We start from the raw sequence: 27,072 nt of genomic DNA, 5'->3' as shown, positions 1-27,072 counted from the left end.
CCCCCAGAAGACAGGAAACTGAGGCCAGGTGGGCAGCCAGCTGGGCGCTTCGTGGCAGCATGGCCCACAGAAGGGAACCCCCACCCCCAGAGGACAAAGCCCACGGGCCCTGGAAGGCGCATACCACCACCAGAACGGGAAACGCCAGCCACATGTGGGTCACAACAGTCACGCCCGCCAGCAACACGCAGGCCTCCCAGCCCGGGCTCCCTGGCCACAGGGACGAACCTGGGCTCAGCCCTTCCCGAGGCCCGGGGGGGTGGCGGAAGGTGCTGGAAAGCCGACATAATATTTTCGTTGGCTGTCCAACAGCAGAACAATGCATGGTTTTGTGTCTGGGGGAAGGAAGAGCGAACAAGGCAGGAAGCGGCAGTGGACCGCGCAGAACATTCCAGACTTCGTCTGACCCCAGGCAGCCCCTTCTCGGCCCACCTGGGGCACCTGAGCCCACAGCCCAACCCCTGTGCCCACCCGATCCTCTGCAGCTCCCGGCCCCTCATCCCGGGGTCCAGCTGGTCCAACACGGTGGTCCCGATTCCCCCCCAAGCCCCAGCCCACCACCGAGGCCTCTGCAGTCTCAGGCCTGTGGGAGCGGCCTGGCCAACACCAGCATCGGACGCAAAGTCCCAGCCGGGTCCGCCCTGCCTGGGGACACTTGAGGGACTGACCTCAGGGTCTCCCCGCTTTGTGCCTGGATCTCACCCCCAGGCCCCCCTGCCTCTCCTGGCTGCTGAAGGGGGAGACCCACCCCACCCGGAATACCCACAGGCGTGAGGCCAGGACGGGCAGCAGGCAGGCTCCACGCTGGCCCAGGTCATAGGGCAGGGACAGAGCGAGGGGAGGACAGAGAATGGATGGAACACCGGGGACGGCGCCGCGCCCTCTGCCCGGACACTCTCCCCGACGTCCCCTGTCCCCTCGGAGGGGCCTCCTCATGGCCTCCCCGGGTCCCGCCATCCACACGCTCTCACTCACTCTCTGCAATTCCCTTTTGGAACCTCGTCTGTCGGTCGCCCTCCTGACCAGGTGACCCTGTTGCCGGGGGCCATGCGGTTCCTGCACCCGCTTCCACCACCGGGCCAGGGGCGGCAGGGACCAGCCAAGATGTCGAACTCCTCCCAGCCCAAGATGTAACCAATTATCTTTTGAATGAGCCACCCTGTTTTCAAGGAAATTAAGCTTTAAAAATAGCCGGGGGGGAGGAGGAGAGTGTGAGGCGCTGCAGAGCTGAGACCTGGGGGAATCTGGGGGCACAGCTGTGCCTCGGGCCGGGCTCCCCGCAGACACCTCTGAAGCCCGCTGACGAGGGACCCACCCCCTCCTCAGCACACACAGGACTGCTTCTCTACATCTGATGTGGAAAATAAGGCAGAGAAAGCTCCCCAAGGACCCTGGGAGGGGCCTTAACATCTGTCCTTCAGCAAAACCACTAGGTTTTTTCTACCTTGACGTCTACCCAGAGTCCACCACTGTCCCCGGCTCCTCTCAGCCCCCATCCTCTCCCACCTGGACCAGCTCAGTCCCCTCCCCTCTGGTCTCCAGCTCCCACCCTCCCTCCAGCCTATCCTCCCCACAGCAGCCACCAGGGGGCGCCTGTGAGCACCTGAGTCAGGCCCCACCCCTCCTCTGCCCACAGCCCTCCAGGGTCCCACCTCCCTGGAGGTAAAAGCCCAAGTCCTCCCTGTGGCCCACAGGGCCCTGCACAACCTGCCCCATCCCGTCCCTGCCCTCCCCCCTCCCTGTCTCCCCCTCGCTGACTCTGCTCCAGACATACAGGCCTCCTTGCTGTCCCTCCAACACGCCAGGCCTGGTCCTGCCCCAGGGCCTTTGCACGGGCTGTTCCCACCACCTGAAATGACCTTCCCAAGACCCCTACAAGGTTTGCTCCCTTGCTTCATCCAAGACCTGGCTCAGACGTCACCCCCTCAGAAAAGCCGTCCCCTGACCACCTCGCCCCAAACTGCCCCTCTGAGGCCACTCTCCCCACCTCTCAGCTTTCTCTCTTCCCACCACTTGGCACCACCTGGTGCTTGTGTGTTGCATCTTCCCCCAACTACAGGGGACCAGGTCTGCTTTGTCACCTGCCAACAGGCACCTGCAGAGCTCTCTGAGTGCTGAGGGGGAGAGGTCCCTCCAGAAAGGGGTGGCAGGGGACATGAGGCCTGTGGGGTCACTGCAGGGGCTGTGCCCCGAGCACTGCCCAACTGGTGCCCAGGAGAGGGCTGGCTCCCCGTGACTCAGCAAACAAGAAAGCACAAGGCCCGAGAAAGCAGGAAGCGGTGCCAGGGCCAGCACTCACTCACTTCCCCTATTAGCTGGAAAGGTCTGGCCACAGAAGCAGAGTCCTGCAGGGAGGCCGCGGGGAAGCCGGGCATCCCATGGGCATGGCAGGAAGCTGGGGCCCCCGGTCAGGCTGGGCTGCCCACAAGCCACACCGGGAAATCTGCTTGTAACCCATAAGGACGGACGGCTCTGTGGCCAGCAGCCGTGTGACTCACCCCGAGCTACAGAATTCGACAGAAGGGACTGTGTGATGTGAGGAAGGTGGGCAGCTTCTGGTTCCACCCTCGGGGTCCCTGCTGGGGCCCTGGGGGAGACCCCCGGGGGGGGCAGGCAGCCCCCTCCCCTGAGGCCTGTGAGCGCGGGAGCCTCCTAGACTTCATGCCGCCCGCTGAACCCAACCCAGATGGCAGAAGCGCAGGCAAGCGTGTGCAGTCTGCAGCCACGCAGTTCCGAGGTGGCTGTTACACAGCAGTAGCTGACTGACGCAGGTACCACACCTCCACACCGAGAGCACTTCCGAGAGGAATATAAGGATCCAGTTCCAGGGACTCCTTTGGGAGAGGGATAAAGGACAGAGCACTTTACCTCCTCTGCCCAACTTGCATTCCTCACGCTCACAAAAGCATTAAACGTGCCACACGGCAGATCACTCATCCTTAAAAAGGCATGAAGCACTGATATTCGCTGCAACGTGGATGGACCCTGAGAACACGATGGTCAGCGAGAGAAGACAGACGCAGAAGGACACATAGTGGGTGATTCCATTCCATTGATGGGAAACGTGCAGGACAGGCAGATCCACAGAGACAGAGAGTGGGTTCCTGGCTGTCAGGGGCTGGGGGAAGGGGATGGGGACTGACTGCTCATGGGAACTGGTTTCTTTCTGGGGGGATGGAACGTTCTGGAATTATATTTTGGTGGTGGTGGCACAACAAAGCGAACATAATAAAGACAACTGAATTGTGTATTTTAAAAGGGTGAACTTTATGGTATGTGAACTCTATCTCAAAAAAAATTTTTTTTTAAGGAATGAATCCCTTTAGTTGCAAAAACACCACCCAGTGATGTGCGGCACCAGAGCCTTCTCCAGACCCTGCCCCTCTAGCAGTGATGCTGCAAAGCAAGAGTATGCAGGCCTCAGTCTCCCCACCTCTGACACAGGGTCGTGCAACCATATGGAGGTGTCTGAGCTCAGGAAGGGCAGCCAACCCTCCAGGCCACCGCACCCTCAACCTCCTGTGGAGAAGGACCAGTGTTTCCTTCTATTTCCAACCCATCCTGGGGCCAGACATCCATAAAACACAGTGAGAATCAGCTACTGGAGAAGTGAAGCAAAGACACGCAAGATCAGGCCCGAGGTTTTGCTCCTGATTCCGCGCACACACAACTGCAGTCAAACCAGACAGAAGTCACTGCCGCAGACCCCCACCTCCTGCTCTCACCTTGTGGAGAACCCACCGACGTGTCAGCTGTGACACTCTGTGCAGCCCGGCCTCGGCCTCTCCTCTCCCCTCTGCAGACAGTGTGTGGGGCTCCGGGTGCCCCCAAAGTCCACTCGCTGACCCAGCCCGCCCCCCAGCACTGCAGACACAAGGGCCGGGTCGCTCTCTGTGGAGCAGTCCTGGGCGCTGTGGGATGTGGAGCTGCAACCCTGCCCCCACACTGGACGCCAGGGGCCACCCAGTCATGACAACTACAGGGGACAGGGTTGCCCAGGTGAGACTGTCTGCCCTAGTCCCTGTGGTCGAAAGCCCTCGGACGAGACGTTTACCACGGCAGTGACAGCCAGCGTCACGCCCTGCTGCTGTGCGGGCCCTGTCCCACAGATCACCCGCCCCGCCCCGCCACTCATCCCTAACGCCACACTGACTGGGTGACATGGGTACTGGCCTCCCCAGTCTGCATGGGGACCTGAGGCGACGGTCCCCATGGGAAAGCCACAGGCAGAGGTGTGAACCCAGGCACCCCTGACTCCACAGCCCTGTGCTCGGCGAGTATATCCCTCGGTTACACCATCAGAAACCCCCTACCTGGGCTTTCTTTCTGGACGTACAGCGTTGATGTGAGTTGAGTCAACTTTCAAAATCACAATGTTTTGGAGATAAACCTGGGTTTCTTGAAAAGCGAGCAGATCTACATAGACAAGGCCAACATCCTCATTTGCCTGGATCCACGTTCTTGCCCTTCGTGGTCTGTTCCCTCCACAGTGGCCAGAGGACGCCGGCGAGTACCTGAGCCAGACACCACCTGATTTAATGACCACATTTCATTACCACCATTTTACAGAAGGGGATGCACGGGTTTGGAGAAATTTAGGAAGTTATCCCAAGTCAAAGGTGAAAAACCTTACGATCACACCTCAGAATAAGCCATGTCCAAAAAACTATTAAGAAACTACAGGAAAGGGGGAAAAAAAAAAAAGCGGGGGTGGGTCGTGAGGCAGGAACAACCTTTACTTAAAAATAAGTAGGGGGCTTCCCTGGTGGCGCGCAGTGGTTGAGAGTCCGCCTGCCGATGCAGTGGACACGGGTTCGTGCCCTGGTCCGGGAAGATCCCACATGCCGTGGAGCGGCTGGGCCTGTGAGCCATGGACGCTGAGCCTGTGCGTCCGGAGCCTGTGCTCCTCAACGGGAGAGGCCACAACAGTGAGAGGCCCGCATACCAAAAAAACAAAACAAAACAAAACAACAACAAAAAAATAAGTAGGGTGGGCTTCCCTGGTGGTGCAGTGGTTAAGAATCCGCCTGCTGGTCTTCCCTGGTGGCGCAGTGCTTAAGAATCCACCTGCCAATGCAGGGGACATGGGTTCCAGTCCTGGTCCGAGAAGATCCCACATGCCGCGGAGCAATTAAGCCCGTGCACCACAACTACTGAGCCTGCGCTCTAGAGCCCGTGAGCCACAACTACTGAGCCCACGCACAACTACTGAAGCCCATGAGCCTAGAGCCCATGCTCTGCAACAAGAAAAGCCACCGCGACGAGAAGCCCGCACACCACAGTGAAGAGTAGCCCCCACTCGCCACAACTAGAGAAAGCCCACGTGCAGCAATAAAGACCCAACGCAGCCAAAAATAAATAAATAAAATAAATAAATTTATTTAAAAAAATAACAAACAAGTAGGGGAATTCCCTGGCAGTCTAGTGGTTAGGACTCTGCGCCTCCACTGCAGGGGGCACGGGTTCGATCCCTGGTTGCGGAACTAAGATCACACATGCCGAGCAGTATGGCCAAAACAAAAACAAAACAAACAAAAAAAACTACAAAGCAAACACAGTAAACATATTAATATCAACCACAAGACAAGGAGTTCAGCTGTGAGGGTTACCACTCCAGTGGGGGCACTGGCCAATGCAGTGAAAGGAATGAGTATTGAAAAGAAAAAAGACAAAATTTTAGAAAATCTAAGAAAACCAACTGACCAATCATTGAATTAAATGGAGCAGAGCAAGGTGGCCAGACAGATACCAGTGACTCACCTGAGGTCATATTGCAGACATGTCAGGAAGAAGTGGGATCTGGGAGTTTCTGCCCTTTGCACCCACCATCTGCTCTTATATGTCTACCTATCCATGGTTTCACACTTGGGTTAATTTTAATCTGTCAAATGTAGACGACCTCTCTGATTAAAAGACATTAACAGGGCAGCTGCTAATCCTTCCTTCACCAAGGTCACACCTGGTGTGACACTGAATAGATGTGAATCTGTGGTCAATACCACACAGTGACAGAAATAAAGAACTTTCATATTTTTATATTACCTCAGACTTTTACCGCCAGCATTAATGACAGGGAAGGCTAAGAAGTCTAGAGTTAATAACTGATCAGAGTAGTTAACATCCCAAAGAACATGTTGAAAAATATCAAACTCTAGTTAGTGATACACGTACGTAAGTGTTTCAGGTGGAGCGTGTTGATGTCTGCAACTCTGAAATGCATCCGTAAAATTAGGTGGAGAGAAGGATGGAGGAGTGATGGGCAGGTGGATGGAGGGATGAAGTAAATACAGCAAAATGTTAATTGTAGGATCCAAGCGGTAATCAGTCAGTGTCCACTGCCCAATTCTTTCACCTTTTCAGTACGGTTGAAGATTTCCTTAATAAAATCTTTTTCCTCCGGATTAAAGGTGAATTTTCACCTTTGATGTCAGGTGTTTTTGAACTTTGGAGAAACACATTTTTGAGCAGATTCTGCCCAAAGAATGCGAGTGATCACAGGGGCAGTAGCGGACACTACTGAGCACCAGCGTGCCAAGCCCGAGGCACGGCGTAACAGGCGTTGCTCATCACACGCTGGAGGAGGCACGTGCCTACCTCAGGGCCTTTGCACTTGCTGTGCCCTCTGCCTGGGATGTGCTATCCCTACACCTCCTCGTGGCTGGCTCCTATCCTCCGCGCTCGGGTCTCAGCATGAATGTCTCGTCCTAGAGACCTTCCCCAACCACGCCGGCCCTTTCCCACCCCCAACCCCTTGCACCCTCTACCGCGCCCGTTTATTTCATGATACACATCACTGTCTGAAGCTAACTTCTTGATCGCCTTGCTCCTTCCTGGGAGAGCAGAGACCGGACTGTCTCGTTCACAGCCTCTTCCCCAGACCTAGTCCGCCTGCTGCCACACAGTAGGAGCATGGTAACTACAGGTCCAATGAGCTGGGGCAGGGAAGGCTAGGATGGAGAGAAGGGGATGGACGGATCGGGGGGCAATCTCAGAGGGGGACGGCCAGGATGAGGAGACCCCGTCATGGGAGGAAGTGGGGCTGGGACCCCTATCACTGAGACAGGGGCCCGGGAGGGACATCCTGGAGGTGGCTGGACACGCAGGGCTGGGGACACGCGGGAGACGGCCTGTGGAGGTGACAGCTGATGCCTAGAGCAGCGCTCAGCGCACAGCAGGTGCTCGCTGAGTCAGCAAATGAATGGATGAAGACACGGACGCTGGGAAGCCCCGCCCGGCCCACAGCGGGGCTTGGCTGGGCCCACTGGAGGAATCCACACCCGAGGTCTGATTCCCCGTCACAGCCAGGTGGCTCCGAGTCCACAGCCACCAACCAGCTGGGGCTGTGGCGTAGCGAGTGGGGCCTCACCGCGGGAGGACTCGGGCCATGGTCTGGAACTTCAGAACAGATGGCAGGTCTCCAAAAAATGTGTGGGGATTAATACAAGCTATTTCCTTCCTCTTGCATATGTTTTCTCTTATGATTTTGCATTTATCACTTTGCACCCCGGAACGGTGAATGGAACCAGGTGAGGAATGAAAAATTTTCCCCAGTAAGCGACTTCCCAGATGATATCCTGTCTGTTCACTCATTCCTTCATTCCTTCACTCGTAACAACCTCAGTGAGCATCCCTTAGGTATAGGGTCCTGTTTTACAGATAAAATACTCCAGGGGAAACTGGTTCCTTGCCTAATGTTTAATAAGAAGAGAGTTTAAACACCCAGAAAAGCACACAATAAAATAAAAGACAACAATGTGTTACTATGCAGGTTAAATGAATCTTTTTTTGTTTATCCCTTAAGTCAGGGGTCAGCAAGCAGTTTCCGTGCAGGGTCAGAGGAGACCCAGCAGAGGCCACCCAGGCGTCCCGGTGAGGGGAGTGACCTAAAGGTGGTTCTCACCCATGGTGGCCTGCTCCCATGGGACACTGCACAATGTCTGGGGACATCTGTGGTCATCACCACTAGGGGTCTCCTGGCATCCAGTGGGTGGCGGCAGCGATGCTGCTCCACAACCCGCAGCTCCCAGGATACCCCCAGGGAATGACCCAGCCTGACATCAGCAGTGCCGGGGCGGGTGGGGGGGTGGGGGGAGAGAGACCCGGAGCAAATATAAAGATGTGTGGTACGGGGGGGGCAGAGCCTGTACATGGGGGTTCATTATACTATTCTCTGGGTGTTTAAAATATTTCATGATAAAAATATACTTACTCGTACTATCCTGTCTGCCTTGCATTCTGTTTGAGGTGCCCCGTAATAAAAGGCTATGGCACACACGCAGCCCTCCCTGTACTGGGCTGGCGCCCCACTAGCTGAGTCTCCAACCCTCTCAACATCCCTGGGAGGTAATCACTGTTGGACCCACTTCATAGCCAGGGAGGCTGAGGCCCAGAGGTCCAGCGAGTTCAAAGGCTGCAACGTCACCATTCGCTGCACCGAGAGTCACATCACAGGCCTGAGGGGGAGGAAGGCTCTGGTGCCGTTTCCAGGTAAACCAGGGGTTGGAGCCACGGAGCTTGACCAAGTCTGCATGGCCAGCAAGCCCCTGGCCATGCAGGGGCCTGGGTGGGGTTCTCAGCCTCTGAGATCGACCAGGCTCCAGGGCAAGCCCCTTCCCCACCCCCGGCTGCCCATCCAGCAGCTGGCGGAGAGATGCAGACACCCACACAAGTGCACTGTGTGCAAACACGCTTCAGGAGGCCAGGCCTTCGGAGAGCCAGCTGTGCTGCCACACAGCTCTGGGCCCGTTTACTCAACAGCGCGGGGCTGGGGGCAGGGAGACAAATGGGGGCAGGGCCCCCTCTTAGCAAAGGTATCTCATCAACTCAAGCCGTCAAGACACACGAGGTCCTGGCACCAGGAAATAAGGCCTCTTTTCTCACCATGAAGCAGTTGCCAGTCCCATTTCCCTCCTCACTCTGGCTCCTAGGGAGCTCAGAGTCAGACTGGCAGCCTCGCCCCCCAGCTCCCTGTCCTTAGAGGCAGGACAGCACCAGCTCGCGAGGTGACACAGGGAACTCCCCTCCTAGCCTGGCAGTTCAGGGGCAAGTCCCAACCTCCCGAGCCTCAGTTTACCCCCTGCCAAACAGGTAAGAACAGTGCTGAGCTCCCAGGGTGTGGAGAGGAGTCTGAGGCACATAGAAAGCCGCCCCCAAACGCACCTTATTAGTTTTCCCATTGTCACCCTCCCCCACTTTCTTCCATTCATCACGCATGTTCACTTGGTGAGTCTGGTGGGGACGGTCATGGGGGCGCAGGCAGGACACGGTGGAAGCAGCACTGGACAGCTGGCACCACACGCTCCCCTGCTGACCCAGGTGTGCAGCCATGCGAGGTCTGAGCTCCCCCTAAGCGAACATGGCCCACTTCACACCCTCCCATCTGGTTCCTGGCCTCGTGTCCCTTCACACCGACATCTCCAGGGAGCCACACAACCCTCGCCCTTGGAATAACATCCCTGCGTGCCTGGGTTCCTTTCCGGAGTCCTCTGTGTGGGGAGGGAGTTGTGGTTGCCCTCCAGGGCCACGGCCACCTCCCCTTCTCAGCAGACTCGATGGTTGCGGGGAGCCAGCTGGGCGGCCTGAGCCCCGGGCAGGGCAGGCATCAGGGGAGCCGAGAGCAGCCTCCCGCCAGACAGTATATGCCAGGGCGCTGCAGGTCTGCTGGGGAACGTCCACCTGACACCCAGACAACCAGTTGCTGGGGACCCCTGCCTCACACCGTACACAGAAATCAACCCTGGACAGGGAAAGACTTAAAAGCAAAAGATAAAAAAACTTTAGAAGGAAATCAAGGAGAAAGTCTTTCTGTGCTGGGGTGGGTGGGGATTAATGTCTCCCGTGCAAAGTGTGAGCTAAGTGGAGCTCCAGGGGGTCCCCAGGGCCCCGTGTGCACCTGGGTCCCTGCAGACTCACTGAGCCCCCGAGGGCAACTCTCGGAGGTGCTCAGGCCACCAGGCCAAGCTGGGCCGGCCCGTCTGCACAGCAACCAGAAGCTTCCTCCCGAACCCTTTCTGGGGCTTTCCCTGACCCTCCAGGTGGAGCTGTGCTGCCAACTGTGTCCTGCACCTGGCCTGGGGCCCTGTGGCCATCTGGTCACCTGTCCCCGCCTCCACTGGGCTCAAGGACAGAGTCGCTGCCAGGGCCGGCACCAGCCTGGCACGGAGCGCAGGCTCACCTCACGTTGGATGACCGACTTTCGCTCTGCCCTGGGGCACAGACATGCCTGGCCGTGCGCAGCCTTCCACCGGGCCCACACTATCACCGCACCTCCTCCTCTGCGGATTTGGGTGCTGGGGTGAGGGAAGCCGCATCTGGTTCACACCCAGGTGGAGCTCGCCTTCCCCATGCCCGTCCTAGGACCTCGGCAGTCCCGGCTCTACCCTCTCCTGGAGGCCTGGGTCTCTCCCTCCGGCACGACACACTGTGACCCCACCTTTGGTGCTCTCCTGACTCCACTGAGAGCTCCACGGCGCAGGCTTCCCCTCTCCAGCCCCCTCAGTGTCCCCGCACCAGCCCAGAGCTGGGCATGGAGTAGACCTCAGTGAGTATCGGCTGAGCGAGAAACCCTGGATGGCTGCATGGAGGAGGCTGAGGAAAAGCACCACCAAGAGCCTCAGAGATGAGCAGTGGGGATGCAGCCCTCACGAGTCTCAGACACGTTCCCTCAAGCTGGACATCAGACAAAGGGCTGAAGGCCCAGAACGGCCACGGCCCGTGGTGCTTCCGGCCCAGCCTGTCCTGAGTGATGCCCTACTCGTCTCTCCTATTCAGTGGGGGAAACTAGGCTCAGAGAAGGGGTATTTGGGTGTTTTGAGTCAAGACAGAAACCCAATTCACGCTGCTTGGAGAAAAAAGATGTGTGAGGGGAGGAATATTTGTTAATGTAAGTCAAGGGCTGGCAAACTGCCCTGGGGACTCAACCCCCACTGCAATTGTTATAAATAAAGTTTTATTGGCACACGGCCCCACCCACTCATTCACAATCACGGCAGCATCAGCTCCCACAGAGACCACCCAACCCCTCACAGAGAAAGCTTGCAACCTACCAAGACCAAGGAGGCTGGGTGATGGGCTTCAAGCCTCACTGGGCTGGGGGCCCCGAGGACTCAGTCTCCCCATCTCAGCTCTGCTGCTGCCCCCCGCGGCAGGCACCTGGGTGTGGGGTGGACCAGCCCCTCCATCCTCTTGTCCCACATGAAGTCCCAGAGCAGTGAGGCTCTGATGCAGCCAGGCCTGGTCCCACTCACCCAGGGCCGAGGCGCCCTGCCTGTGGGTTGGACAGGGGCTCCCCAGGGGAAACCAGGTCGCCAGCGTCAGTGCTCGGGAAGGGGCCAGCAGACGGGAGCCAGGTCGGAGGACAGTGGCCAGAGCGCGGTGGGGACAGTGCTTCCCCCACCCTGAAGGTGCCTGGCAGAGGGTCACGCGCTATCTCAGGACTGATGCTCGAGGTTTCTTGGTCCAGTTTGCCTCCCAGTTGTATTTTATTCTCCAGCAGCCCGGGCTGGGTGGCACACACCGCACTGGATTCCAGCAGACCAAGGGCACTGAGGGAGGCGGGGCCGTGGCCGGAGGCCCCCTGCTTGCTCACGGGGTGGTACTGCTGGTTGCGGGGTGCTGCTCTCACAGTCCAGTTCTGGGCCCCATTTCCCAGGGGCCCCCAGACCCTATAGGCCAAACCAGGAGCCAGGCCCCTGACGGCCAGCTGGGCCCTGGGGGTGTCACAGGGGCTCCTGCACTTCGAGGCCCCTCTGAGCCAGGCATGGTGGAGCTGACCGCCCAGCTCCACCCAGTAAGACAAGGGCTACAAGTGCCCCATTTTACAGATGAGAAAACAGAGGCTCCAAGGCCAAACAAGCTGCCTGATCCCACAGCCACAGCAGGGGCCCATCCTGGGGGCGGCTCCTCCAGCCTAGCCCACAGCCTCACTGCAACGCCGTGAGAGATGGAGCCGCGAGGTTTGGGGCTAAGCCACCCTAAGATTCCTGACCCACAGAAAGTGTGAGATGATAAATGTTTATTACTATTTTAAGCCACGAAGTTCTGGGGTAATTTGTTACAAGGCAATAACTAACCGATGCTACCTGGGTCTCAACATGGCCCCTGAGGCACAAACGAGAAGAGTGGATGGAGATGGGAGAGCTGTCCAGATGGAGGGCCCTCCCGGCCCGCACCTCCTCCTCCTCCCCCCCTCCCCTCACTGTGTTCCCCCTATGTGGCCCCCTCACTGCTCCTCACACACGCCAGGCACAGTCCTGCCCCAGGGCCTTTGCACGTGTTTCTCCTCTGCCTGAACGCTCTTCCCCAGCTCACCATTCAGGCCTGGATCAAACGCCACCCTCTCAGAGAGACCCTCCCTGACCACCGGCTGCAGCTGGCTCCCAACCCCACTCTCCGCCACTTATAAGTCTGCTTGGTTTAAACCTTCTTTTTTATAGTTTTGCTCCTCCGGTGGCTGCTCCCTTAGTAGCCATAAGCCCCGTGCGGGCAGCAATCACATCCTCCTGCACATCTACAGCCTAGGGTGCCTGGCACTTGGCAGGATCGTGGGCACTAGCACCCACCCCCTTCTCCCTGGTGATGGCCCCAGGAGTCATGACGAGGTCCGGGGCCAGGGTGCCAGGGCTTGGCTCAGAGGGCACACAGCGGGCAGGAGCCCCAGGGCACAGGCTGCTTTGTGCGAGCCACCAGCTCCAACCCTCCAGTCACTCCAGGGACCAGCCAGGGCAGCAGGGACAAAGAGTTAACGCTGACCGAGTCTGTACCATGAGGCCAGGGCTGTTAATTTGTTTAATCTGCCCAACGGACCCGTAAGGCAGGTATTATGATTACCTCCACGTGACAGATGTGGAAGTTGAGGCTCAGAGAGACCAGGTCACTCACCTGAGGTCACCCAGGATAGAGAGGGGACAGATGGACTTGATTCCAGACGGCAGGCTTCGGCCTGAGCAACGACTGTATCCAGGAAAGGAGACAGGAAAGAGCCAGCTGAGAGCCAGCACAGCCTCCCAGGCAGTGGGAAGAGCCAGTGCAAAGGTCCTGGGGCAGGACCGTGCCTGCAGAGCTGGAGGGGGGGCAGGGGGTGGGGGGCGGTCGGCAAGAGGCTGTGATGCCAGAGCAGAGTCAGTGACAAGAGGTGAGGGCAGGGAGGGGACAGGCCCTGACACCACTGTCACCACTGGACCCACGTGTGGCTGGTGATTACGGTCCCTCTCCAGCGCTTCCCAGACTGGGGGCTTCCTTGGAGGCAGGGCCAGGGTCTGTCTTGGCCCCCGCTGTGACCAGAGGCCAGGCCACAAGGGCACCTAGACAACTGGACGGGGGAAACACTGGGGTCCCGCCCACAGCAACACAAGTAACTCAAAACGCATCACAAACCTACACGAACGCAAGAGCTGAGACCATAAAACCCTTAGAAGAAAACAGGTAAATCCTCACGACCTTGGGTCAGGTAGGAATTTCTTCACTACAACAACCAAGGCGCAGCAGCCAAAGAAAAAAAAAAACGGAAGCTGGTCAAAACTGACACCACTGGGCTTCCCTGGTGGCGCAGTGGTTGAGAGTCCGCCTGCCGATGCAGGGGACGCGGGTTCGTGCCCGGTCCAGGAAGATCCCATATGCCGCGGAGCGGCTGGGCCTGCGAACCATGGCCGCTGAGCCTGCGCGTCCGGAGCCTGTGCTCCTCAACGGGAGAAGCCACAAGAGTGAGAGGCCCGCGTACTGCAAAAAAAACCAAAAAACAAAAAACTGACACCACTAAAAAGATGAAAAGACAACCCACAGAATGGGAGGGAATACTGTGGATCATCCACCAGAAGAGGGGCTTGTGTCTAGAACACAGAAAGAACGCCTACAATTCAGTAATGAAAGGAAAACTAACCCAACTGGAAAACGAGCAAAGGACCTAATAGACGTTTCTCCAAAGAGGCCACACAAACGTCCAACACACACACGAAGAGATGCTCACCATCACTAACCGTCAGGGAAATGCACACCAAGACCACGGTGAGCCCCCCACCCCCTGGTGAGGATGCGGGAGGAGAAGGGGCACGGCCGCCGTGGGAGCGGAGCGGCAGCTCCTCAGAAGGTTAAATGGAGTTTCCATCTGACGCAGCATCACCACAGCGGGGTGTCCACCCAAGAGAAATGAGGACACGTGTCCACACAAAGGTTGTACGTGAATGTTCTCAGCAGCACGAGTCACAGCAGCCAAAAGGTGCAAACACCCCAAATGTCCATTGACGGACGACGGATAAACACACGTGTCCTTCCACACACGGGAGCATCACTCAGCCATGAAAAGGGGTGAAGCCCCGACACTCGCTACAACGTGGACGGACCCCGAGAACACGACGCTCAGTGAGAGAAGCCAGACGCAGAAGGACACACAGGGTGTGATTCCATTGATGGGAAACGTCCAGAACAGGCAGATCCACAGACACAGGCAGTGGATTCGTGGTTGTCAGGGGCTGGGGAGGGGGATGGGGGTGACTGCTCATGAGGACGGGGCTTCCTTTTGGGGTGATGAGAATGTTCTAAAATCGATTGTGGTGATGGTCACATAACTCTGTGAATATAGTTGCACACTTTAAATAGGTAAAACCTTGTGGCATGTGAATTATCTCTCAATAAAGCTGTTACTCAAAAAAAGCGTTTAAAGGGCTTCCCTGGTGGCGCAGTGGTTGAGAGTCCGCCTGCCGATGCAGGGGACGCGGGTTCGAGCCCCGGTCCGGGAAGATCCCACATGCCGCGGAGCGGCTGGGCCCGTGAGCCATGGCCGCTGAGCCTGCGCGTCCGGAGCCTGTGCTCCGCAACGGGAGAGGCCACAACAGTGAGAGGCCCGCGTACGCAAAAAAAAAAAAAAAAAAAAAAAAAGTGTTTAGAAAAAAGTCTAAGAGCAGAATGAGGTCTGCAGGCCGACCTCGCTTTACTGCACTGAGCAGATACTGAGTTTCTGACAAAATGAAGGTCTGTGGAAGTCTATCGGCGCCATTTTCCCAACAGCATTTGCTCCCTTCGTGTCTCTGAGTCACACTGTGTTATATCTCACAACATTTCAAACTCTGTCTCTATTATTAAGTTGTTATGCTGATCTGTGGTCAGTGATATTTTATGTTACTATCAAAAAAAAGATTACTACTTTCTGAAGGCTCAGGTGACCGTTAGCGTTTTTTTAGCAATAAAGTATTTTTAAATTAAGGTATGTGCATTGTTTTTTAGACATAATGCTACTGTACACTTAATAATACTACAGTATAGTGTAAAGATAACTTTTTTTTTCTGGCCGTACACGGCTTGTGGGATCTTAGTTCCCCAACCAGGGATCAAACTTGTGCCCCCGGCACTGGAAGCGCAGAGTCCTAACCACTGGGCCACCAGGGAATTCCCAAAGATAACTTTTATATCTGCTGGGAAACCAAAAATTCATGTGACTTGCCTTACTAAGGTATTTGCTTTATTTCAGGGGTCTGGAACCAAACCTGCAGTGTCTCCGAGGTCTGCTTGCATTTTACAAACACAACAGTAGGAGGTGTGTGACCAGGGCAGGTGTGCACAGCGAGTGCCTCCCAAGGGGCTGGCAACAGAGGTGCGTGAGGTGGGTATGAGGGTGGGGCCAGGCCTGTATTTCATGCCAGAAACACACGGCAGCTTTCCAAAGGAGGGAAAAGAAAAATCCCGAGAAAGCTGAATTCGGGGGTGGGGGGGCACATGCAAAGGCCCTGTGGTGACAGGACATTCTCCAGGAACAGCAAAGAAAGGGTCTGTTGTGGCTGGAGGGGAGGGTGCAGCTGGGGGCCAAGCCCTGACCAGCAGCCCATACTGCCCCCCCCACCACTTCACTGCACAGAGCAAGTGTTTCCACAGTGGTAAACAGGAAACCTTGCAAAGGACAGGGCCAGGGGTGGGGGTGGGGGGCAAGGTGTTAATCCAGAACTCACAGGCCCTAAGAGAAAGAAGGTTCCAGAACCTTCACCACTCATGCCACAGACACAGCCTAACACCTGTCTGGGCTGAGCACCGGCCTGCCGCCAAAGTTCAGAGCCCGAGGCTCTGGGCAGAGACGGCCCTCAGGTCAGCAGACAATCACCACATGGAAGATCTAAGGGGGGTGGACTCAGTCATGGAAATCGGGTGGGCTTCCTGGAGGAGCAGGCAGAGGACAGACTGTACAGTGGGGAGGAGGAACGAGGCAAGGAGGGTGGCTCCGGGGGTCACCAGGCACATTCTCAGTGGCTCCGCAGGTGGAAGGGTTCAGGCGGCTGGGTCAGGGTCACAGAGGGACTGTCAGCCCAGGAAGGAGGCTTGTCCAGTCTCGGGCTCTTGGAGGGCCCCACCGACCTCACGTCTCCAAATGCCATGTGGATCCTGGACTGAATCCGGGAGAGGGAAAAAAAGTTACTATAAGGGAAGGTTTGGGTTAATTCACAAAACTGTGAATCCTGACTGCGGGCTGCGCCGATGTTCCATTTCCTCCACGTGACCCCTGCACTCAGCTCAGAGAGCGTCTTTGTTTATCGGATGTACAGCCCGTCCTCCATCCTCCTTACTTACAGATTCCACGTCTGCAAGTCCACCTACCGGCTGGAATTTATCTGTAACCCACACGCGGGGGGCTGCCACGCTCGTTCTCAGGCACACGCAGGGCAGCGAGGTCTCGGGTGCCCCACACACGTGCCCAGCGAGCCCGAGCCAGGTGACGCCCTGCCTGCTCGGTTCAGCTCTCAGACCACAGACAAGTGTACTTTCCGTGGTCTCTTTAGTGCCATGTTTTCTGCATTTTTGTGTTTTTGGTGAGTGATTCTGCATCTAAAACGGCCCTCCAGCGTAGAGCTGAAGTGCTTGCTGGCCGGTGTCCCACGTGCAGGAGGACGGTGACGTGCTCATGGGGACAGTACGTGTGTCAGATGAGCTTAGTTCAGGCAAGGGTTACATCCCCGCCGTGAATGAATCAACAACTGGTATCAGACAAGGCGTCTTTAAACAGAAACGTACATCACACGAGGCTGCTGCATGGGCATCAGTTGTGATGATGGGGTGACAGAGGCGGAGCCTGGCCCCACGTGTCCTCCCTCCCTTGGCAGAGGGCGTGTGGGTGTCACCAGAGTGTCCCTGCAACTTTCCACAGGCTTCAAAATAAAACGTTAAAAAAATAATAATATATATGGAGACAGGTAAACATCCGGAATAATGGTCATTACCTCCGTAGAAACGGAGGGTCAAGACAAATAAATGCTCACTTTCCACTGACTGCAGGTCTGGGCTGCTGCTTTTTTCCAGTAAGCATGTTATTATTTGTAGCTGAAGGCATGCCTTTTGCACGAAGACAGAGGCAGACGAGGGGAACCGAACAGAAAGCCCAGAAATAGACCAGCTACACGCAAGAATCTGGTCTGTAATCAAGGTGGCACCTGAAATCCGTGAGGAAAGCAGATTACCCAGGAAGCGGGGGTGGGCTGACCCTGAGCCACCTGGGAAGACTTGGCTCAATTAAACCCTTGTACATCTCATGCCAGGATAAATGCCAAATAAAGCAAGAATTTAAATGTAAAGAAAAAATAAGTAAAATTATAGAAGTACTAGAAGAATTTAACTGTAACCTCGGAACAGAGGACACATTTCCATCATGACACCAAACTGGGAAACCATAAAAAGAGACTGATAGGGACTTCCCTGGTGGCGCAGTGGTTAAGAATCCACCTGCCGGGCTTCCCTGGTGGCGCAGTGGTTGAGAGTCCACCTGCTGATGCAGGGGACATGGGTTCGTGCTCTGGTCCGGGAAGATCCCACATGCCACGGAGCGGCTGGGCCCGTGAGCCATGGCCACTGAGCCTGCGCGTCTGGAGCCTGTGCTCTGCATTGGGAGAGGCCACAACGGTGAGAGGCCCGCGTACCGCAAAAAAAAAAAAAAAAAAAAAAAGAATCCACCTGCCGAAGCAAGGGACCCAGGTTCGAGCCCTGGTCCAGGAAGATCCCACATGCCGCGGAGCAGCTAAGCCCATGTGCCATAACTACTGAGCCTGTGCTCTAGAGCCTGAGAGCCACAACTACTGAGCCCACGCACCACAACTACTGAAGCTCACGTGCCTAGAGTGCGTGCTCTGCAACAAGAGATGCCAATACAATGAGAAGCCTGCACACCACAACGAAGAGTAGCCCCCGTTTGCTACAACTAGAGAAAGCCCACACATAGCAACGAAGACCCAACACAGCCAAAAATAAATAAAATAAATAGAAGATACTATCTAAAAAAACAAAGAGAGAGAGGCTGATAAATGGGACCACATGAAAACAAAAACACCTGCCTGGCATTGATAATCATCTTAAGAGAAGATGGGGAAAAGCTACTTAAACTTACTTGTATCATGGATTTAAAAAAAAAAAATCTTCCATAATATATAAAGAGCTCCCACAGATCAATAAGAAAAAGACTGGTAAATAATTTGAAAATGGGAAAGATACAATCAGTATACAGTTCCCAGAAAATGAATAAGAGTCCTGAGATGTGTACGATTAAATGCAGGAGTGGGGTGAGTGGTGAAAAGGGGTCTGTGAGTGTGGAATCAAGACAAGACAGAGTGGAGACATGAATGCTTGTGGGGGCAAAGGCACCAAGGACTCCCTGGTGGCCGATGCTCCATTTTCCAGCTCTGACAAAGTGCAGAATGCTGTCAAGGTGAGGCAGTCCAGTGCCACTGGACTGCCGTGTGACCTGGGCGGGCAAGTCTCTGCTCCCTTTGCTGGGATACATTTTTAATAAAACAAAGATGAAACATTAAAAGGAAAAAATACATGAAGACATTTCCCTCTGATTCACATTTCCCTCTGATTCACGTTTCCCTCTGATTCACGTTATGATAAATACCCAGACCTCCCTTTGTGCCATAAGTTTGGCAAAGATGGAAGAAATGGGCGAGGCACGGAGCTCTCACCCTTGCTGGAGGAAACTTGGAACGGTTCACCTTGGGTTCATCACGTGCATCTTATGATGCTCTGACATCTCGGGGACCTTGCAGACCTGGGGACTGTCCCTCCTGGAGTCAGCCAACCCCTAGATCACAAACCATCTGCCTGTGAGCACATCTCTGCTGTGCCAACCAAGCCACTATGGGCCACACCCTCAGCACTCCTCATCCTGCTCACACGCAAGCCCAGGGGCACCGCCTCAACCGCCCCCAGCCAGGGCCCATGCCAGCCCACAGCCGCCGCCATCGAACGAGCCAATCCCAAGCTGGCTCAGGGTGCCAACGCTGCCTGTCCCTCCCATCCTGCAGAAACCCCAGTAAGGACCCGTGCTTTCTCCGCGTCCGACCTGGCTTGCAGAGACAGGGCCTCCATTTCCCACAAGCTGGGCCCCGTCCTGGACGGTTCGCATGCGCTGGCTCATCTAATCCTCATGGGATCCCCGAGAGGAAGGCGTGCCTGGATGCTGCTTCACCAATGAGCTTCCCGTGGCTGCTGGGACCCTACGTCCTGCCTCTTCTCCACCTGCGCTCGCCCCCTCGGTCACCTCCCCTCATCACACGCTGTAAAGGCCATGTCCTGCCAGGGGCTCTACGATGTGTCCCCCACGGACACATCAGCTGCCCGGTCATCGCTCTGCACGAGGAGGCCCTTTCCCTGCCTCGTCCCCACCTCCTCGCCCCATGGCCGTCTGCCCAACCACCCCCTGGGCTCCAAACTTGGTCCTCTGCCCCCCACGTCTCCATGTCTCATATTCACACTGCGCCCGACCGTCCCCCATCTCAGCTGAGGCAGCTTGCCCTTCCAGGGGCTCAGACCCCAACCTGGGAGTCACCCTCTACTCCTCTCCCCTCCGCCGCCACACTCACCCCTTCAGTAAGTTCGGTCAACTCGGCTTCTAAAATCTGCTCTGCATCACTCCTTCCTCCTGCCTCCACCCGAGCCCAAGTCCCAGCATCACCACCTGGACCAGCACAGTCCCCTCCACCGTGGTCCCCTCCCTCCCCACAGTCTTTCCCCCACAGTGGCCAGAAGTAGCCCGTGAGCACCTAAGTCAGGCCCCGCCCCTAATCTACCCACAGCCCTCCAGGGATCCCTCCTTCCTGGGGGTAAAAGCCCAAGTCCTCCCCGCGGCCCACAAGGTCCTGCCCAACCTGCCCCGTCCCCTCCCTGTCCTCCCCTCCTCCCTCTCTCCCCCTCACTCACTCTGCTCCATCCACATGGGCCTCCTTACTGTTCCTGCAACAACCCAGGCACAGTCCTGCCCCAGGGCCTTTGCACGTGCTGTGCCCTCTGCCTGGGAGCCTCTCCCCACACCCCCTCAGTGCACATCCCCTCCTTCCTGTATATCTCTGCTCAGATGTTGCCCGTCGCCCCTCCTGAGTACCTGGCCTCCATCACTCCCCCCACACCCGTTTTTCTCTCCCCTTCTCCGCTCTGCTCTTCCCCGCGGCACTCGCTTCCCCTGCCGTGTTACACCTCTCTCTCCTTTCGTCACTTACTGTTTGCACACACCCCACCCGCACCCCCGGCATGCACACAAGGACCGTGCCCGTCTCATTCGGGCCTCCCCAGCACCTGGCCCAAGCAGTCTTCAGCAGCATCTGCTCACAAACACCTGACCTGCACCCCACAGCCCCAAACCTTCAACAGCAACCCCGTGCCCCCAGGATAACGGCCCATGTGTGTGCATGACACGCGCATGATCGAGAGAGAATAGCAACTGGGGCAGATGCTGGGGTCTCTTTCCTTGGTCAGAGCCAGAGGCCAGGTCTCCAAATGCCTTCCCACTGGCTCAGGCACTTGAGGCCCCTCAGGCTGGACCCCTAACCCCTCCATGGGGCCTGGTGGCACCTAGTACAGCGGCGCCAAGGCTAATCCCCAGGTCAGTAATCCCCCCACGTGCGCAGTCCCCGCTGTCCAGCTGGCAGCAGTCAGAAAATCCCCAGCGGGATCCCGACCTGCCCTGTCACACGTGGTGCCACGCAGCTCAGTGTGGGCAGCGGGAACAGGAGGGCCCGGGGCCTGGTCACCAGGCTGGTAAATGCCCGGGCCACACGGCTGTCACTTAACGAGCACCACCGGGGGTGCGGGGCTCACCTCTCCATGCCCCGCCGAATCCCTGGGACCCCTGCCCTCATTCTGAGAGGTGGAGGCAGGCACACTGTCCTCAGCCCACGCAGGGCTGAGCCCGGTCAAGCCCCAGGCCACCCTGCCCAGGATCCCGTGGGAATCCACCAGCCTTGGGGGCCCCGAGCAGCCCCCCAGACCTGCTCCTCACCCATCAGCACAAGCCTGCCAGGGCCTGGACCCCCAGACCTGCTCCTCCTTGGGCCCTCACCAACCACCCTCCCCCCACCAACTCCAGGGTGCAGGCCTCCCTACCCACCCTCCCCGCCACAAGACCACCGTCCAGGCCCCCAGCCCCACTCACCTGGATGCCCACCCCCGCAGCCCCTCCCCACCAGGCAGGCAGAGGGCTCTCGCTCTGTAAAACATGACTCTCTGCCCTGCTTAAACCCACCAGCACCACCGACTGGACTCAGACCAGACCCCGACCAGGGCCAGGCCCCCCACCCCTTCCCTTCTGAGGAACAAATCACGCTCATTCCTGCCTCAGGCCCTTTGCACTGCTGATCCCTCTGCCTGAATGCTCAACCGCAGCTGCTTGGGTCACCTGCTCCCCTGACCACCTGGCAGCAGCAGGCCCTGGTCACCCCCTGGGGCCACGGCGCCCATTTCACTGCTCTGGCAGCTCCCCATGGGCTGGCATGGTCTGACTCAGGTCAATAAGCGTTCTCTGTAGAGGACCAGCCAGTGAGTGTCTCCGACTTTGCAGGCCACGGGTCTCTGTCTCAACTCTCAGCTCTGCCGCTGTAGCTAGACAGCCCTGTGGACCACAGGCGAATGACAGGGCGTGGCGAAGCATCAGGAAGACGTGACAGACAAAAACCGGCGGGCGGGATGGACCCGGGGCCCCAGTCTGCAACCGCGGGCCTCACCTGTTTACTAGCTCGCCATCGCATCCTAACCCCCACCAATCTGAAGGTGAGGGAGCCCAGGTGCCGGACCCCTGCCCCCCCAGCAGGTGCTCCAAAATGTCCAACAGGCCCTGCCCAAGGGCAAAGCGAGAGGTGACCGCACGTCCCCGTGAGCCGAGTCAGACGGCGGCCCCTCCCACCCAGGCTCTGGGGGAAGCGGTTCCTCGAGCTGGCACCCACGTGGGGCCAGCCAGGGCAGCACCCTTCCAGGGCTCTACAAGCCAATCGACCTGATCCAGCTCCACGAGAAAGGCACAGTCATCACGCCCATTTCACAGATGGAGACACCGAGGCAGAGGACCCCCTGGCTGGCAAAGGCGGTCCGGCTCCTGAGGGCTCTCCACGGAGAGGACCAGGCTGCCGGCCCAAGCGCCGGACATGGCCTCACTAGAAAGTGGCCAGGGCGGGATTAGAACCGGGAGCCTTCTGCCTCCAAAGGCCATTGTTGACTACCAATGAGCAGACGAGGGACGCTGCTGCCGGCGGTTACAATCCGCCCACAGCTACAGAGGAGGCCCCTGGTGATGAGGCCCCACCCCCAGCCATGCTGGCCCGACGCTGCTTTTCGAGCACATGAGGCCTTTTGCTTGGGCCCTGCTGGCTTCCTGCACCTCCTTCAGGCCTCCCTCAAATGTCGCGGGAAGCCTCGTTGAGAGGACACAGTAGAGCAAAAAGTTGAAAGAACTAAGGAAGCAAATGACAGGGATATGGAGGATGAGCATCCCAGGCAGAGGGCACAGTGGGGCAGCACCAGGCCTGGCGAGCTGGAGGAACCGCGAGGAGGCCCGTGTGTCTGGAGCAGAGTGAGCGAGGGGTAGAGAGGGAGGAGGGGAGGGCAGGGAGGGGACGGGGCAGGTCGTGCAGGGCCTTGTGGGCCGCAGGGAGGACTTGGGCAGATCCCTTTTCACCACTCACCCCATTCCTGCATTTAATCCTACACATCTCAGGACTCTTATTCATTTTCTGGGAACTGTATACTGATTGCATCTTTCCCATTTTCAAATTATTTACCAGTCTTTTTCTTATTGATCTGTGGGAGCTCTTTATATATTATGGAAGTTTTTTTTTTAAATCCGTGATACAAGTAAGTTTAAGTAGCTTTTCCCATCTTCTCTGAAGATGATTATCAATGCCAGGCAAGTGTTTTTGTTTTCATGTGGTCCCATTTATCAGCCTCTCTTTTTTTTTTTAGATAGTATCTTCTATTTATTTATTTATTTTATTTATTTTTGGCTGTGTTGGGTCTTCGTTGCTATGTGCGGGCTTTCTCTAGTTGTAGCGAACAGGGGCTACTCTTCGTTGTGGCGCGCAGGTCCCAGGGAGGTGGGACCCTGGAGGGCTGTGGGCAGAGGAGGGGCAGGGCCTGAGTCAGCTTTTAGTGGGAGCCTTCTGGAGTGAGCGGGAGGGAGCACAGGAAGAGACAGGGGGCCAGGCCAGCCATGGATGATGGGGCTGAATTCACATGGATGAACCAGGTGGTGGCATGGAGTGGGGGGCAAATGGGTGGATTTTCGGTCCACTTTGAAGACAAAGCCGACATAATTTGCCACCAGGTTAGACGTGGGAGGGGCCGGGGGTCAGAGGGGAACACAGCTGACTATTCTGAGACATCACAGAAGCAGGAAGGACAGGAGGGAAACTGCTCAGAAACACCAGGCCACAGCTCAGGCCAAAGCCCACAGGCAGCTCGTGGACACCGACAGGGGCCCGTGAATGTGCCCAAGAGCCCAGCTCTCCTGAGAGCCTCCGCAGAACCAGGCGCTCCAGAGTCCCCAAAGCCAGCAGGGAACACCATCGGGCCTCCCCAGCTCTCCTGAGAGCCTCCGCAGAACCAGGCGCTCCACAGAGTCCCCAAAGCCAGCAGAGAACACCATCGGGCCTCCCCAGCTCTCCTGAGAGCCTCCGCAGAACCAGGCGCTCCACAGAGTCCCCAAAGCCAGCAGAGAACACCATCGGGCCTCCCCTGGTCCAGGCCTCGGGGGCCCAGGAGTTTAAAGTACCCGGATTCTAAAACACCACCGACACATTTCACCTCCCATCAGATTGGCCAAAACGGCCGAGGCCGATAACATCCGGAGCTGGCAATGCTGCGAGGAGATAGTCTCTCTTGGCTCCTGCCGGACCTTTCCAGAAAGCCAGCGGGCATCAATCTGGTTGCGCCTGACCCAGCCGTTCCAAGGCGGGGACTCCAACCACTAGAACTGAAAGTACCACGGCTACAAGCCCACGTTCAAAGATGTTTACTGCAGCATCGCTTGTGACAGCAAAAGGCGGCTCCAGAAACCACTGGATCGTCCCTCAGCAGGAAGCTCATGCCTAAAGGGGGTGGGCTGTCACTAAAGTTCACCAAGCGCCCTCCACCTGCTGATGCACTAACTCAGGTAAAGCTGGCAGTGTGGCCCCATTTTACAGATGGGGACACTGAGGCTCAGAGAGATCAAGGCCCTGTGAGGTCACAGAGAAATTGAGTGGAACCCAGGCAGGATAAGGGGTTTCCACCTTCTCAATCACAGCACCATATTCTCTCTCTCTGAAGAAAAGAATTGATACCAACGTGGGGAAAAAATGCCGTATTATGGATAAAAAGCAAGCAAGTTACAGAATGATGGGTGAAGGTGAAGTAAGGCAGCCCTCACCCCGGGCGACTGTGTCTTCAGGGAACACTGGGCGATGTCCAGGGACACCTGTCGTTGTCAGGACTGAGGGGGCTCCTGGCATCAAGTGGGTGGGGGCAGGGATGCCGCTGGACCCCACAGTGCCCAGGATGGCACCCACAACAAAGAACTTTCCAGCCCCAAACTAGCGCAGAGGCATCGAGACTCTGGCATCGTACGAACCCCCTGGTGAGCAAACAGACCCATCTGTGTGTTTATGCATCTGTTCGAGCAGCAGGAAAGGCATGGACAGTTGTTCCCCAAACTTAAGAGAAACGGGTTCGGCGGAGGACAGACAGCTATTAACCCTAAAGTGAGTGAAGTAAGTGATCAGCTGTGGGAACCGGATTTCTGCGGGTTTGGGGACAGGAGTGGGGACGGCCCCTTATGGGCCAGGTCCCTGTGCTCAGACCCAACCACAGCCGGGGCCTGGGACTTTATCTGCCCCCATCAGATCACCTAGCCCCTGATAAGACAAATATATGCTGTGTGGCTTTCCTGTGGGCACTGCATCCTAGTCTATTGTGTCTCTGCCCAGCACAGGGCAGAGGGCTGCTGGCGGAGGTCAGGGGGCTGACAAAGGACTTCAGCCGGGTCCCTCTGCCATGTCTGGGGCTGGCCAGGCAGGGCATCGCCGCCAGCAAAGAACGGGAGCCAGAGGGCCGGATTGTTGGAGCTGAACCAGGGTAACCCACCAAGCAGCTCCAGATGGCAGCAGGAAAGGAAGCGGTGGGAGTCCTCTGGAGCCCGGGGGAGCTCGCTCGCTCTGGCTCTTTCTCCAGACATTTCTCCCAACTCCCAGGCAGCACAGCATCTCCCTGCCTGCCAAGGAAGCTTCGGGAGGCCCGGGGCAGAAGGAGGATGGATGCCCCTGTGGGTGTCTACAGGGGACTCGCCAGAGAGGGCTGCCTGGAACAGAGAACTCTGCGGATCCAGAAACTTCCTATTTGGGAGCCTGCAACCTTGACCAAGAAGGAACCAGGCAGTGGCTGGGCTCTGCACACCGCCCCAGGGAAAGGCAGACCGCGGGCCCACAGGGCAGGGCGAGGCTGCCTCCTTCCCCAAACCTGCTCTCCTAGAGGGCCAGGGAGGCATGCCAAGGAGAGGGGCTCAAGAAAGCACTGCCCCTACAGAGTTACGGCAGCCCCCCAACATCCAGGGAAAAGGCTGCAGGGGGCCTTCTCCTCCCCCACCTGCTGGCAAGCCCTGGCACTGAAGGTGCCTGGAGATGTCATCCCCCTACCTACCTCCGGTTATAGGAGGTAAACTGAGACCCAGAAAGGGAAGGAATGGCCAGTGGACTAGAAACCAGGTCTGGTGAATTCCACAAAAATGAGGTAGTCAGGAGGCTGACCCATCTGGCCTCCGAGACCCCCCACTTCCGCCACAGCAGCCCCTGCCCTTAACGACCAGTCAGATGTGCCCACAGGGTGACGGCTTGCAGGGAAACGGGTGAGGCCCGGAAGCTGATACCAGCAAAGTGGGCGGCCCCGAGCAGTGGGTCCAGATGGTCGGGGCGGGGGGAAACATGTGGGACAGCGTCACCCCTTGGAGGCAAGGCCCCCCATCGGAACGGGGGTACTCCACTATCCCACATGCAGAGCAGCCCCCTGACAACACTGGGTGGGACGTCGTTCCCAAGCGCCCTCAGCAGGAGGCAGTGCACCCACCCACCACGCGTCCTAAATAGAGGTCGCACCCCTCCCAGAGGTGAGGACCCATCTTCCCCGCATGTCTCCAACGGGGTCTGCTCCACCCACAGCCTCCCAGAATGGGGCCCTGCGCCAACCCCCGCTCCCAGACAGCCGGCTCCCCCAAGAACGCCGGGAATGGGCGGCGCCACCCCGACCCCCAGGGCGGGGCGTCTCGGGCCCCGCGGCGCGTCCCCCAGCCCCGGAGTGGGGCGTTCCGTCCCCCCCGCGAGCGCCCCCGAGTGGAACGTCCCGGCCTCCCCGCTGCGGGTCCCGACGCCCCTCCGGCGCTCGGACGGGTCCACTGGGCCCCGGCAGGGGGGGCAGGGCGGGTCCATTCGGGGAGCGGGGAGAGAAGGAGGAAGGTCCGGAACCGTTACCTGCTGCCGCACTGCTCTCTGCCGCCCAGGCCGCGTCTGAGGTCACGGCCCCCGCCTCGGCGCTCTCCGCCTCGTCCGGCACCTCCAGCTCCATGGCCGCGCGCGGACCTGCCGGCGGGCGGGTGGCCGGCCGGCCGGAGGCTGCGACCCGAGATGCGGCCGCAGCCGCCGCTGAACAACAACCGCCACCGGCTGGAGAGCTGAGGGAAGGGGCCGGGCTCAGGGAGTGAGGGGCGGGCCAGGGGCGGGGCCAGGCGCTGCGCCATCGCGCACTGCGCGCACCGCCAATCGGGGCTCAGAGGCGGGGCCTGCGTGCGTCCCGGGCCCCAGGAGCGGCGCGAGCGCCCTC

The 27,072-nt window shown here is 57.8% G+C and overlaps 1 protein-coding gene across 1 annotated transcript in view; it reads right to left on the bottom strand.

Annotated features, from left to right (window-relative positions):
- PIP5K1C (phosphatidylinositol-4-phosphate 5-kinase type 1 gamma) overlaps positions 1-26,857 on the bottom strand; it is a gene marked incomplete at its 3' end in the record, with an annotated part of 57,593 nt that extends 30,736 nt beyond the window's left edge. The window contains exon 1 of the mRNA XM_082836494.1: positions 26,724-26,857. Within this exon, the coding sequence (XP_082692620.1) occupies positions 26,724-26,817 (94 nt within the window). The 5' untranslated portion in view covers positions 26,818-26,857. The remainder of the gene's footprint in view (positions 1-26,723) is intronic.
- Positions 26,858-27,072: the final 215 nt, after the last annotated feature.

The sequence above is a fragment of the Leucopleurus acutus genome, assembly GCF_964270905.1.
Source record: "Leucopleurus acutus genome assembly, chromosome: 3".
Lineage (NCBI taxonomy): Eukaryota > Metazoa > Chordata > Mammalia > Artiodactyla > Delphinidae > Leucopleurus > Leucopleurus acutus.
Note: the sequence above shows the minus strand (reverse complement) of the source record. Positions and strands in the feature narration are given on the sequence as shown.